Here is a 13,839-nt window from a genome sequence, read left to right as displayed (position 1 = left end):
GTGTTGTTTTTTTTAAACAGTACCAAAGAGGGGCTGAAGAGAGAGCACAGAGGTAGGGCTTTTGCCTTGCATGTGGCTAACCCAGGAGGGCCCAGTTCAATTCCTGGCATCCCATATGGGCCCCTGCCCTCCAGGGACAATTTCTGAGTGCAGAGCCAGAAGTGACCCCTGAGCACCAATGGGTATGGCCCCAAAACCAATGAATCAATAAATAAAGTTTTAAAAATAAAAAGTACCAAAGTGTATTTTTCAATGCATATTTGCCTGATTGAGGAGAGGCTCAAGTTGAGAATACGGTAAAACAAACTCATAAATGTGAATGGTCTGTTTCTCATTAAAGTTTCTGGTGATCTATCTCAGACAAACCTGGGTCAAGCTGCCACTAGTTGGGTGTTTAATTTGGTGCTGTCTTTGCCTTGGGAGATGCCTCATGTTGACATGTCTTGCTCTGTCACTCAGGATGATGGAAGACACTAGAGCTAGCATTCTGAGCTGTACAACTATGGCTTTTAATTTCTAACTTATTTCCAATTTATGGTGTCATCCTCATATTCAATAATTTATATTTCTAAGACACAACAAAGTTTTGAGTCCTTTTATATTAGATTATACATAAACATCAGATTTTTCAAAAGGCCCTTGTTTGAAATCATGATTCAGGGATTCCTCAGATCCGCTTAATGTTAGTTTTATCCTCCAGGGAACATATCTTCCAATTTCACCTGACTTTGTAGAACCCCTCTGAAGAGTCATATCACACCCACAGTTAAACCTCTTCAAAACAATGGTGGTAAAAAGACCAAGAAACAAGGAGTTAGCTGGAAATAAAAGAACAGAACTTCTTTGTCCTTAGCACTTATGTGATAGATTAGGTTCCACACATGCATTTTTGGACCTTTGGGAATGATTTTCAATTAGGAGATCTGAAGCACTAGACAAATTATCTATGGCCTGGTTCCACTCACTATTTTTTGCTGCCTAGAGTGGTGCTTTCTGCCCTCTTCTCATTAGTTAAAAGTATGGACCATATTTCTCTCTGAATTAGATATCCTTATTCTAAGCCTAACAGACCCAGAACCCAAAGAGTACATTTACCTCCCATATAATTAGTGATGTTAAGTAACAAGGTAAGTGCTCAGGGGTCACATCTGTTGGGCTTGGGAGGCATATAGGGTATCAGGGATCCATCCCAGGTCACTGCATGAGTGTCCTATGAACTGGACTATTGCTCTAGCTCCAAGGCAGGAAATGTTGTGAAGTACAGTGTGCATTCTTCCCTGTATGAATTTAGAAACTGATGAGAGAAGACAGGATGGATTACTCGCTCCTGAGAATTAGTGGTAAATAATATTTCTTTTGGGTTGCTAGGGTGCGCTCCATGCAAAGCCAATGCCTTATCCCTTGTATTATCGCAACCTCCTAAACATGGTAGATTTAGGGAAATGCCCAGTGCCTATGCGTACATGCTCAGGACTGGCATGCTCCTAAACCATAGCTGTGAGTATTCCTATTAGGATACCTAATTATTGCCATTCCTCCCAACACTTAGTATACTTGAGTGTTTTTTGGATCCATTAACAAGCTACCATGAGATCTTAAGAGGGATCACACAGGGTCCAAGAGAAAGCATTCATTTGGGAAGAGAGTTCAAGAACATATCTGAACTTAGGCTAAAATAATGAGTCTTCCATTGTCTTCAATAGGTCTTCTAGTTCTAGAAATGAGGGACTGGGGAGAGTGCAGGGGTAAGAAAATGTGGCATATGTAGAGCCAGTTTTCTCCTCCATACCATCTAATCCCCAAACATGCCAGATGCAGCCCTGGAAGTCTCCCCATAACCCACTGAATATGGCCCTGGAAGCCTTCAATGATCACTAGGGTGGTCTGGGTCATTTCTGGTTGGTCTGTTTGGCCAAGAATTATAGGAGGAAACCCCCAGGTCCCTTGGGGAACTCCAGTTGCTAAAAAGGGACCTATGAATAAGGCCAACTCTACCTGTTAAGCAGCAGACACTGGTTGCCTTTTTGTTGCTTTCTAGCACTTCTACATTCAGAGGATTTGAAAATATGTGAGGGACCAGGGGCCAGCCATCTGGGAGTTTCCAGACTTACTTTCACTGTCACTAGCCTCTAAAATGAAAAAGCTAATCAAGAATTCCAAGCTCCAGAAATCTAGAGTTCTAGGCAGAAATAAAAATAAAGAATATAAAAATCCTGCATCAGTTGCCATGGCAGTTTCATAATGAAAAAGTGAAAATAGTTCTAATGCAGTTGCACAGTTGTGTTGGCAAAAACTCAATTAAGGGGCTGGGAGAGAGCTCAGTGGCTAATTAGGGCATATGCTTTGTCTGTGGGAGGCCCAGATTTGAGTCCTGGCACCACAAGGTTCTCTGAGCACCACCAGGAATAGAAACTGAGCACCAACTGATGTGGCTTAAAAACAAAACAGTCAAATCAAAAGACTAGAAGCAGGTATTATGCAGGATGGTCTGTTGGTGCAGTGTGGCCTGGCTGGGCAGAAAATAGATTCCCTCTGGGCCATAAAGCAGCATAGCTAAGACAATCACTGCAATGTATCTAGACAATTTCTAGATGCTAGGAAGAAAAAACTGCCAAGAACTTTCCCACAATGAGTTGTTGATTTCTAGGGGAGATTGAGCTATTTGAGACGTGTACAAGCAGGAACTGAATGGTCATCTTGGAGAGGGATATATGCCCAGGAGCCTATGGCTTGACAGCATTTCTACCCAAGGGAGCAATCCAGATATTTCCGGAACTGGAACTAGCAAGGCCTAAGGTGTTGATCTTAGTGTGGATTCTCCTTTCTCACAGCAGAGGAAGGGAGATCCATTATACTGAGTCAGCAATATAAGTGCTTATAAGTAGGTAACTGACCAGCACCTGTCCAAGTGACTAAAAGTGACCAGTGATGTGATGTTTCCATCATGGCCTTGGCTGGGGACACTGGATGGGCCATGTGGGTGTCTTTAGGGCTGTGGAGGACAATAGATCATCACTGAGGCTCCAAGTCCTACACCTGGTCATCACACTATGAACACAGACTTCCACTTCAATGCTCAGGTAGATGATTAAATTAGGGGTCTGTGCCTTGCCAAGGGTTTATAACCTTCCTTCTACCTCCAGGCCACCAAGTCACATCTTGCGTCGATCCCATGGACACATCCTGGAATCCGGCCCCAAGGTCACTGTTTTGTTTAGTTTTTTGTTTTTGCTTTTTTAATTCGGGGAAGGGGGCACACCGAGGTAATGTGATTACTCCATGCTTTGGGGTTAATCCAAGCTCTGAATTCAGGAATTACTCCTGGTGGGCTGAGGGACAATATGAGATGCTGGAGATTGAAACCAGATCAGCGGTTGGCAAATGTCTTACCACTGTGTTGTGGCTCTGGCCTACCCCATGGAAGCCGCTGCTGACTAGTAGGTTACAGAGGCATGGGGGAGCCACACAGGCTGCCTTGGACTAAAGTAGGAGACCAGACTTACCTAACTCAACCCAATGTCTACATACCACATCCTAGATAACCTAGCAGAGAGCCCCTGGAGAAACTCACAACACTGCCCTCACAGTGGAAGTGCCCAACAGTAAAGCGCCCCCCTACTGGAACCTGGATGCTTCCTGTGTCTCATCCCCTACACTCCGCTCTCTACCCCCAACCATCCCTGCCCTCCACTGTCCGTGGACCAGGGAATCTTGGAATTTGCTACTTTTCTGTTCCATCTACCCCATTTTCTACCCTAATGCATGTCCTACCCCATTCTTCAGGAAAGGGGTGGAGTTGGCCCCCTTACCCCATTCTCACCTTGCCAGTTCCCCACTGGACTCCAGGGCTGGACTTTGATCAGAAATAGGTTCCCAGTGTCAGCCAGGTCAAGAAAGACGGTGGAGTGGAGCTCTTGCGCTATGTACCCTCTCTTTATTGTATTGGCGCAGGCCCAGGGCCTGCCTGGTCTGGGGAGGGGAGGTCCAGGTGAGCTCCCGCTCTTTGGGCCAGCTAGTTGAGGCCTCACCATGTTCTGAGGTCGGTGCCTGCAGCAGCAGTAGTCTCAGGGCGGGAAGCCCTCAAGGAGGTCGTGGGGCGCAGACTTGGAGGCACGCACAGCCCCGGTACATAGCACTTAGCCTTTAGAGTGGGCGGCCGGGGCCTCCGGGTAAAAGTCATCCATGACCTGGAGGAAGTGGCCGAACTTGCGGCCTTCGTTTAGCAAATGCCGGGCCTGAGGCGGCTCGCGGTTCTGGAACACACTGCGCAGGGAGGCATGCACCAGGCGCTGGTAGCGCGCTCGGAACTCCTTCAGCAGCCGCTTGGCCTCCTGGAACTGCTTCTGGTTCATCTGCCGCTGTTCCGTGCGCCGTCGCAGAACCGCTCCTGCAGAGACAGTCACCAGAAGGGCCCTGTCACTAAGGGCCCCATCCCCTGGAACCCTAGGGTCCTCTGCCTATCCCCCACAGAGATGGAAGTGGCCTCTTCAAAGTGGTAGAGCCCGTAGAGCGTTTGCCTTGCTGGTGGCCGACCTGGGTGCTACCCTGGCCTTCCATCTGGTCTCCCAGTCTGCCAGGAGGATCCTTCAGAGTCAGGAGTAACCCCTGAGCACTGCCTGATGTGTTCCCCCATGAAAAAGTGGCCTCTCCAAATTGGGGGCACTGTTGCTAAAGTATTTTGATGCCAGCTGCTCCCTCCCTTCCCCCTGGGCCTTTTTCCGCATCTGCAAACAAGAAGGGCAGCAGCACCCCATTCTGACATGAAACTCAAGCATCTTTCGTCGGATGGTACCTAATGGAGCCTCTGTTATGTTCCGGGGGTCTCGCATTCGAATGAGGAGGTCATCCAGCAGCTGAGCTCGAGTCTTCCGTGGGGGTGGCACGGGGACCCTCTGGGCCTGACAGAAATTAGAGGAAAAGAGTGTCATCCCAGCTACTGCTCACACTGCCCAGGCCTCCTCCCTCCTACTGTCACAGCAATAGGCAGGGTGCCCAGGGAGTGCAGGGAAAGTGTCTTAGTAGAGCCATCAGCAGGGTCGCTAGGGCCAGCCACACGCTGGGTGAAGTGTCAGTTACCCGTCTCTCCTTGGGGACAAACTGCTTCTGAAGGGGGTCCAGCCTGGGCTTGTTGGAACGGTACACGACTGGGTGCTTCAGCATGTGCTGTAGGGCCTGCTTGCTCCTCTGGATCCCTGCAGTGGAGGTTGAAGGGGACAAGGCTGAGTCATTGAGGCCAGCAGCTGCAATGTCTCCTCCTTTATCCCTATCTCCTCCATGTTCAGTCACACCCCATCTCTGTTCCCAGCCCTCTACCCACTGTAGAGTCTGCATTTCCACTGCCAGAGATTGCTCTTCCTTCTCTGAGCACGGATATAGAGAAAAGTGTTGGGCCAGGGCCGGATCACTGGTACAGTGGGTTCGGCTCTTGCCTTGCATGTGGCTGGCCTAGGTTTGATCCCCGGCACACCATATGGTACCTGAGCCCTGCCAAGAGTGATTTCTGAGTGTAGAACAAGAATAACCCCTGAGCACCAATGATTGTGACACCCCTCCCCCCAAAAAAACAAAATAATACAAAAATAAAGAGTAAATGTCTTGGGGAGTTAGTTACATATAACTCCAGTAACTCTAGGGAACATAGAGTGGCCTTCTTTGGAGGTGGTACTAACATCACAGGGGAACTTAGGTGTGGGAGAGGGAGTTACACCCTCTGATCTACTGGGAGATACAACAGGTAAGTCCAGGGCTTCTCTAGACTGAGAGGAGAATCCAGCCACCCCACCTTGAGTTTGCTTCTTCAAGACTTGCTCAGCCCTGTAATTATGCCCAGTTCTGCAGAATCTGAACAAGCTGTGACTCTCTAGAACTGGGGAGTACTACCAGAAAGGGTGCAAGGAGACCCTGGCAACTGCTCTTCTCACGAACCTCTGGGCGCTGAGAAGGAGGGATCCGACTTGACTGTCAGCAGCTCCTCGTAGCCCCGGTACTTGCTGGGGAGGGAGACAGATGAGACATTCTTCTGTGTCTTCTTTACCTCTTTGGAGGATTTGGGTGAGATGCTCTCTGAGGTCACTCGCTGGAGAACAGAGGAAGGCAGCCCGCTCACCTGTACCAAGAAGAAAAACACTTTCATCATCATCCCAGTCTCAGCTCCTTGCTGCCCCACATGGAGCCCTGCACAGGACAGGAGGAAGCCGTGACCACACACCTGAGTGAGGCCACAGGAAACTCTAACTCAGCCAGAGGTGGCAGGAAGCTTCCTGAAAAAAGTGATGCCTTATCCTGAGCTTAACAGGCATGCTGCACCAGGCAGAGGTGGAAAAAGGAATAAGCTACTCAGGATGAGAACGGACGAGTGTAGGGGAGCACAGACTGGCATGTAAGTGGGCACAGGAGAGACAGTGATGGGCATGTGGGGGAGCTCAACTTTGGTCTAATCGGAATGCACCACTGAGGGAGAAGCTGCTGGGAAAAAACAAGACCCACATCAGTAAGCATTTTGTTTGGGGGTCACATCTAGCAAGACTCAAGGCTTACTCCTAGATCTGTGCTCAAGGATCACTCCAGGCAGTGCTCAGGGGACAGTATCGGGTGCCAGAGATTGAATGTTGTTTAGCCACATGTAAGAAAAAATGCCCTACTCACTGCACTTTCTCTCTCTGGTCCCACAATAAGCACTTTTAAATTCCACCAAGCTCACCTGTCTTGGATCATACTGTATTTTATTTTTCTTCACTATGAAAACAAGCCATGGTGGTTGCAGGGTGGGAAGAGACAGCCTGTAGGGAGTAGTAAGGCCCTTTATGGAATCATAGAACTGACTAAAGAAGACAGAGAGAATACAAGTTGACCCATAAATAACAAAACTCAATTAGTCGTTTAAAAGCTTCCACAAAGATAATCCAAGGACATGCTCTCTACTAAACAGAAAATTCTAATATTTCAAGAATTCTTTACTCTTCCAAAAATCTCAAAGAGGGCACCCTGAGGAGAAAGTAGAGTGAACAGAACATTTGCCTTGCACATGGCCTACCTGGGTTCAATTCCATTACCCATATGGTTCTCTCAAGCCTTTCAGTAGTGACCAATGAAGGCAGAGCCACGAGTAAGAACTGAGCACTATTCAGTGTGGCCCCCAAATAAACAAACAAAAAGAATGTTTGAACAGCAATGTACCTTGAAAAGATCTGTTTTTGTGCAGATGGGGGGGGGGGCAAGACCAGATGGTAGAATCATCAAGCTTGTAGAGGCCATAACAAGTCCTCCAACCTAATGCTTTCCCTTCCCTACATGTCACCCTTCTGCTGTATGGACATTAAACCAGTAGAGGCTTCTACTCATATTAGCTTCATGTCCTTCCTCTCAACCTTGCCTAATCCTATTTTTTGGTTTTGGTTTAGGTTTTAGGGGTGATCAGGTGTTACTCCTGATCTGCATGCAGAAATTACTCCTGGCAGGCTCTGAGGAATATATGGGACGTCGAGGATTGAACCTGGGTCAGCCACATGCAAGGCAAGCACCTTATCCACTATATTCGAGCACCTTGCCTCATCCTATTTACTTTTCCCAAAATACCTCTGCTGTTCCCAAATGCTCCTTGTGAACTCCTACTCAGTCTCAAAAAATGAACTCATTTAAACCTCTTCCAGGAAATCCTCTTGATCTGAAGCTGAGGCATCTCTTCTTCTAAGGCTCCCTGCCCCTGAGTTTCCTTAAGTCTCAGCACTACCTGCCTGCATCATTTGTGTCTAGATTCCCTAATCAACTGAGGACATCTTGGACTGGGGTCTGTGTTCCTAGGATTTATGGGTGGCATCAGGAGAGGTGACTTTAACCTGGCCAACAAAGACAGTGACAAACCAAAAATAAATGTTCAGAACACCTCCCGGCCAGAGACCTGTATCTACACCCCAACCCATGACTACAGCCTGTCAATAACAGTCCCCTGTTTCCACTCCAGGTGCTTTGAATCAATGCATCTCCCAGAACAGGTTTAGAGGGGTCATGATGGTGGTGATAGGGGTTTGGAGAGCACTGGACCCCCCAGAATCTGGGCTGTCCTGAAGTGCCTGTGAAGCCTGTGGGAGGAGGTAGGGCCTGGAGGTAGGGGCTAGCAAGACGTGGCACCTGGGTCAGGAAGAAGGACTCAGTGCTCTTGGTGTCCTCCTCTGAAATGTACTCTGGACTGAGGTGGCTGGTGCTGTTTTGGTGGGGTGTGGTCTCTTCGCTTTGCAAGGTGGAGTCGGAGCAGATGGGAGGCAGAGGCACAAAGGTCTGGTGGGGCAAACGGACACCTTCCACGGGCATCTCTGGTTTTGGGGAGACACTTCTGGTCAGACATAGCTCCTCAGGCTGACCCGACACTGATGACCTCAGCAGATCCTTGGAGGGAGACTTGCTTGAGGGCTGGCTTTGGAGAAGCATCTGCTGCTTTGGCACCTTCGGGACTTGAGTTTTCACCTTTTGGAGAAGAGAAGGGCCAGTGAGCAGGAGGCCTCCATTACCTCACCTCTGGGGCCTCAGGACTGATGAGGACTGAGGAGGTGGGAGGGAGCAAATGATACTTGGGCATCAGTTAGGTTCTTGCATGCCCTAGGGCAGCACCCGTCAACTTTCCTGCACCTGTGTGGGCAGTAGGCCACAGCTCCACCATGGCAAATCAGAGTTTCAGCCTTTCCATGTGAGTGATTAAAGAGATATGACCAAGGGTGTTAAATTGACATCTCAAAACTTCCTGGTGAATAATCCTCCTCACTTTAGAGAAGAGGGAACTGGGACTCAGAGAGGTAAAATGAACAGTAACTTTTGCTCTTGGAGCCAGGCCTTCCATGGCCTTGCACACAAAGCACCCCATCTGTTGTATATGAAAATATTTCCATAAGATTATTCTTTGCCTATTGTCCCACCTTGACCTTCCAGGTAGGGGCGCTGTTGAGAGCCGAATAAATAGTTTGGGAGTGAGGTGTTCAGAGTCTTTTGCCAGAGTTGGCTGACTGGCTCGAGGTGTGTTTTGGAGTTAGCAGCAGGCTGACAAAGGACTCTCTTCGCCCAACCTTGTACCCCTTAACCCTCCTGTCTGTGTGGATTATTTGCTACAGATAAATATTACCAAGATCTCCCCAAAAAAGGGGACAAGAGGATGGGAATCAATTTCTTATTCTGGGAGCTCTTTGCAGATACTCAATCAATCAACAAAGGAGTAAACGGGACCCAACAAATGGGGCAATACCCATCTTCAAGAACATGCCTAGGCATTGGTCTGGCTGCTGGTTCCAGCACCTTCTACAATGATCTATCAGATCTCTCTTAGAGGTCAGGACCAGGGAATCTGTCTGGCCCAACTGCCCCACTTCCTTAACTGATGCTTCCAAACTCCATCTTAGTGGGGTTCAGTTATTGCCCTCCCTAATCTGATGCCCCTAGAGATGAGTCTATTCAACATTAAAGGTATGTGGCTATATACAACCTTTCTTTAACAGGCCATGCCATGTTGAGTGTAGATTCTGAGCACTGTGGTTAGAAAAAGAAGTTTGAGCTGTGATTGTCCTTCTCCTAGGGCCTGAGCTAAGTCCCCACCCAGCTCACACTGTATGGTTCCACCCCCAGCCAGGCGCATCCCTCACGGGTGTGCAGGTCATGGTCAGTGTCCAGTGTAAAGCAAGCTACTGCTTAAGAACAAAGCTCCAGTCATAAATTATCCAACCTCATGGTAGCCTAGCAGCATAGGGGATGCAGGTGTTTTGCTTTTTAAATTAAGCTATGCCACAATGTCCAAAACACCAGTCTCAGAGCCACCATGTGTGTCTGCAGGGAGAGAAAACATGGATTCCTTTAGGAGAGGCATCAAGCCCTCCACCCTCACCTGCAGTCCCTTTTGAGGGGGTCTGCAGAGTCAGTGGGTGGAAGGTTGAAGTCGCTGTGCCTACCTCCTTAAAGAGGGCCATTTTATTGTCTCTGTGTCCTCCTGGGTCATTATGGGGGTGGGGGGGACAGCATCTCCAATTTCCTCCTCTTGTCCATGCTTGGGCATCAGGGAGGACAGGCTGCTGCCTCTGCCTTTGTTACTGCACCACAAACCTCATCTCCTGTGAGCACTGGGGCCTGGAGGAACCTTCACCTGAGAGCTGGGGTGAAACTCAGAGGTAGAGCACCTGCTTGGCATGGGAGAGCCCGGGTTCCATCCTCAGTATCACAGAGTTGCACTATTAGCGCCACTGGCTTCTGTGCTGGGCAGAAATCTATGGGTGCTCTATGCGGGGCAGTAAAGGGATGTGCTTGGGACCCACACCCTGTCTGGTGAGCAAGGAAAGAGGTGCTGGGGTCCTTTGAGGAGGCAACAGAGATAGGGAAGAGGAAGGAAACTTTTCGAAGTCCTATTTCAGGTTTGGAAAAGACCCACTGGGTGCCCTGAGGTCTCCAGGCAACTGTGGCTGAGAAAGAAGTGCACAAAACTCTGGGAAGAGCAATGGCTGATTCAGCCCGGGATGTGGAAGGACTGCTCAGAAAGGTAGAGATAACAGGGACAAGCCCGCAATCCTGGCCATTGGATGGTCCGGAGGGTGGGGAGGAGAGCAGCCAGGAGGAGATTCATTCTGGCAACTCAGGCAGGAGGGACAATTAGGCTACTGGAGTCATTTGGGCTAGCAAGGCCTAACACCACCTGGCACTGCTCAGAAATGGTGGGACCTGATGGGACCTTTGACCCCAAGGCCTCAGACAGTTCTCTCAGCAGCCCTAAGAAGGGGCCAGAGTGGAGAAAACTGAAGTCAAGAGTTTAACTCTTGCTATGCAATGACCAAAGAGCTAGGCTGGGTCTTCTGATTTCTTATCAGGTACCAATTGCCACAGCTCCTCAGGGCCTCAGTTGCTTTGTAAAATCAAGGGGTCAGACTTGACAACCTCCTAGGACTTCTTGCATCTGACTTTTGAGTCTGATTTTTGGGTCTTTTCCCTCCTGTGAACATCCATAGTCACAGAGCAAGGCAGGGATCATCAGTTTGCTGCTCTTGGATGCCTGAGCATGGCTGTCCTGCTCTTGCCCACAACTCCTGGGCCTGCAGTGGGAACTCCTCACCTTTCGTGATTTTTTCTGTGGTATCATCAGGTGATGCTTGGACTTTACTACCTTCTTTCGAACTAGGTGGATCCCCAGCCGTTCCCGTAGGAAGCTTTTGAGCAATGGAGGGAGCCCTGGAGTCACGAGGGGAAAAGAAAGTCATGACTAGGTGATCTTGTCTTCTTTTTATGGTGCTTGGTTTAAGGCCCAGAATGAATTCAAATCCTGGAATACATAGATGTATGGACCCTAACACCCTCCCTGGGCAGGGATGGGGCCAATCCCAAAGAGGTTAAGGAAGCAAAGACAAGGACATGGCTTATATGGCAGTCATGGTTCCATGACCACCACGGGAAGGGGAGATGATACAGGGGCCTGTACTCCCTCACTCATGGGAAATGAGAGAAGGTCTTGTCAGTCCCAGTCTGTAGGCCGAGATAACTAAATCCATTCCAGCTCCCTCTGTCCTGCAGACTCACCACAATGCCTCTCAGCCTCATTTTCCCTTCTGTGCACAGAAGCCAGAAAGGTGCTATTTCTCTTTATCCCAATGCTTGACCCTTGACCTGCCTTTGGCCATGCCAAGACCAAGCTCTGGTAGCAGTGAAGTGGGGTGAAGGTGCACAACTTGCTTCTTGGGCAATGAAGTGGTGGCTTTGGCAGGCACTGTACCTCGTGTATGGGCCACCAGAGGGTTGTTATGAAAGATGAGCTCACAGAGAGATGGGAAGAGAGCCACGGGTAGGATGGCATCTTCCTTGCTGATCTGTCAGGAAAGCAGAAAAAATAAGATCACTCCATTTTCACCTCTGCCCAGTGCTTTCCTACAGAAGAGTACACACATGAGCCTGGGTGGCAGCAGTGGGTAGGTTTCCTGAGAGTACAGTTGCCTCTCGCCAGCCCTGGCATCCCACCTGTTCACATTCCACCTTGCAGGTGAAATTCCACCCTCGCTGTTTCACCTTGGAAGATGAATAATGTGTCTCTCTTCTCCACTTGGGACTCAGTGCCTGAGACACCAGGAACTGGGAGCAAAGATAGCCATGGGACACTCATATCCCACAAACTCTGAAGATAGGCTTGGCATTGCTTGCAATCATGATACAATCTATCTGCTATGTCCCCTTCTCCAGTACTACATACCAACTTTTCACCCCAGGCCCTCCTGATTGCCTCACTATGCCCATGTAGATACTGGTAGTTGTAAGGACAGAACATGGCAATCTTGTCTTAGTTAAGCAGGACAGTAGGAGGGAACCATCTGGGCTGCTCCTAGTCTGTGAGGTCAATGTGCAAGGGGTGACAGATTAGGCAAACCAGCCTCCAGCGGCCAGAAAACTGCTACACTGGTGGATCAGTGTGAGAGCATCCCAGGACTTCCAGGAAAGGGTATCTATAGTCATAAAACAGGATAGACCCCTCAAAGTGACAGCCAGCCACAGGGTTTGGCTTTTCTGGTGCATGGACACAAGGGAAGGTGCTGGGTTCAGGATGAAGCTTTCAGAGGCCATGCAGGCCTAAGGGCTGGAGCACAGGAGTATGGCTTCCTTGAGAACCTCCCTGGGCAGCATGAGACTTCTGGGGGGGGGTAATGAAGTTATTCATCATTCTCCTAGATTGCTGTCCATTCAGTAAACAAATAAGTACTTAACACTGGCCCTGGTCAAGCTCTGGTTTAGGAATGAGTGAAACAAAATCTTGTCTTCAAGAAGCACTACCTAGTGTGAAATAGGCATTGAAGGACAGTGACAGAAGGAAAATTGACCTACAGGTGGAGAAGGACCACCAAAGAGACAGCCATGGGACAGTGGTGGTCTGATTTCATGGGAGGAGGTAGAGCAAAAGTGCTGAGGGTTGAAGACTAGGTGGGAGAGAAGAGCTGGGCTGGACACCAACAGGGCAACCTCTGTACTGGCCCTCACTCTTGTCTGTTCTCCAGGCACCCAGCTACACTGTTTTTCTGCTCCCCGGTACTAGATGAAGCCAATGAAACCTGGGAGTGATTCATGTTGTTTCTAGGCCATCAACCCCTCCTGCATGATCCTCTACATCTCTCCTCATTCTCTTCCATTCAACCATCCATCAAGCAGATATGGAAGAAATCATGTCAAGTCCCTCCTAAATCTCTATAAGATGCCAGAGCCACAGTCAGAAAGGGAGTGTGGAAGTTTATTAGCCAACGTGAAACGTATGCAATGAATTTTGTACAAGCAAAACATTCAGGCACACCTCATTGTATTGTGCTGCTGTATAATACATTTCAAAACCAAGCCAAACCAAACAAACAAACAAAAAACTTAAGGTTTTTAAGCCATGCATTGAGCAACCTTTTACTACAGTAGTTTCTTATTTTCAGTCTTGAATCAAGATGGATACAGTATTGTTTTAGCCACACACTGAATGGACGGACATTATGCTATAGGGACCAAAGATAGAACAGTACATAAGGTGCCTGCTTCTCCTGTAGGTGACTTCATTCTATCCCCAAAATCTCACATGTTCCCCTGAGCCCTACCAGGAATGATTGCTGAGTGCAGTTAGGGATGAGCTCCAAGGTGTGATCCCTCCTGTTCAAAACTATGGCATAAATATAACTTCCACACACTGGAAAACCAAACTGTGGGACTTGTTTATCATTTGCTTTCTGGCTGCCAACCTCAGTGTCTCTGAGGTGCATGCACCTGTCCATTTTAAGTCACTGAACATTTTTAATTTACTGTAGCAGCAAGGATTCCTTTCACCATTTTCAAAAGAGAGTGCCCAGTCAAGGAGAAAAGCCTGTT

The 13,839-nt window shown here is 48.6% G+C and overlaps 1 protein-coding gene across 6 annotated transcripts in view; it reads right to left on the bottom strand.

The window, feature by feature from the left end:
• Window positions 1-4,122: 4,122 nt before the first annotated feature.
• Window positions 4,123-13,839, bottom strand: part of XRRA1 (X-ray radiation resistance associated 1) — a 66,912-nt gene continuing 57,195 nt past the window's right edge. For 3 of the 6 annotated variants that reach the window (XM_049780270.1, XM_049780267.1, XM_049780271.1), the window contains 7 exons: window positions 11,729-11,822; window positions 11,075-11,190; window positions 8,128-8,460; window positions 5,926-6,106; window positions 5,077-5,192; window positions 4,793-4,898; window positions 4,123-4,387 (listed from right to left, as the gene is read on the bottom strand). In XM_049780270.1, the coding sequence (XP_049636227.1) occupies window positions 4,137-4,387; window positions 4,793-4,898; window positions 5,077-5,192; window positions 5,926-6,106; window positions 8,128-8,460; window positions 11,075-11,190; window positions 11,729-11,822 (1,197 nt within the window). In that variant the 3' untranslated portion in view covers window positions 4,123-4,136. The remainder of the gene's footprint in view (window positions 4,388-4,792; window positions 4,899-5,076; window positions 5,193-5,925; window positions 6,107-8,127; window positions 8,461-11,074; window positions 11,191-11,728; window positions 11,823-13,839) is intronic. The other 3 variants (XM_049780268.1, XM_049780272.1, XM_049780269.1) reach the window with 2 other exon arrangements.

Source organism: Suncus etruscus, chromosome 9, assembly GCF_024139225.1.
Source record: "Suncus etruscus isolate mSunEtr1 chromosome 9, mSunEtr1.pri.cur, whole genome shotgun sequence".
NCBI classification, from domain to species: domain Eukaryota; kingdom Metazoa; phylum Chordata; class Mammalia; order Eulipotyphla; family Soricidae; genus Suncus; species Suncus etruscus.
This window is presented reverse-complemented; position numbering and strand designations above follow the sequence as displayed.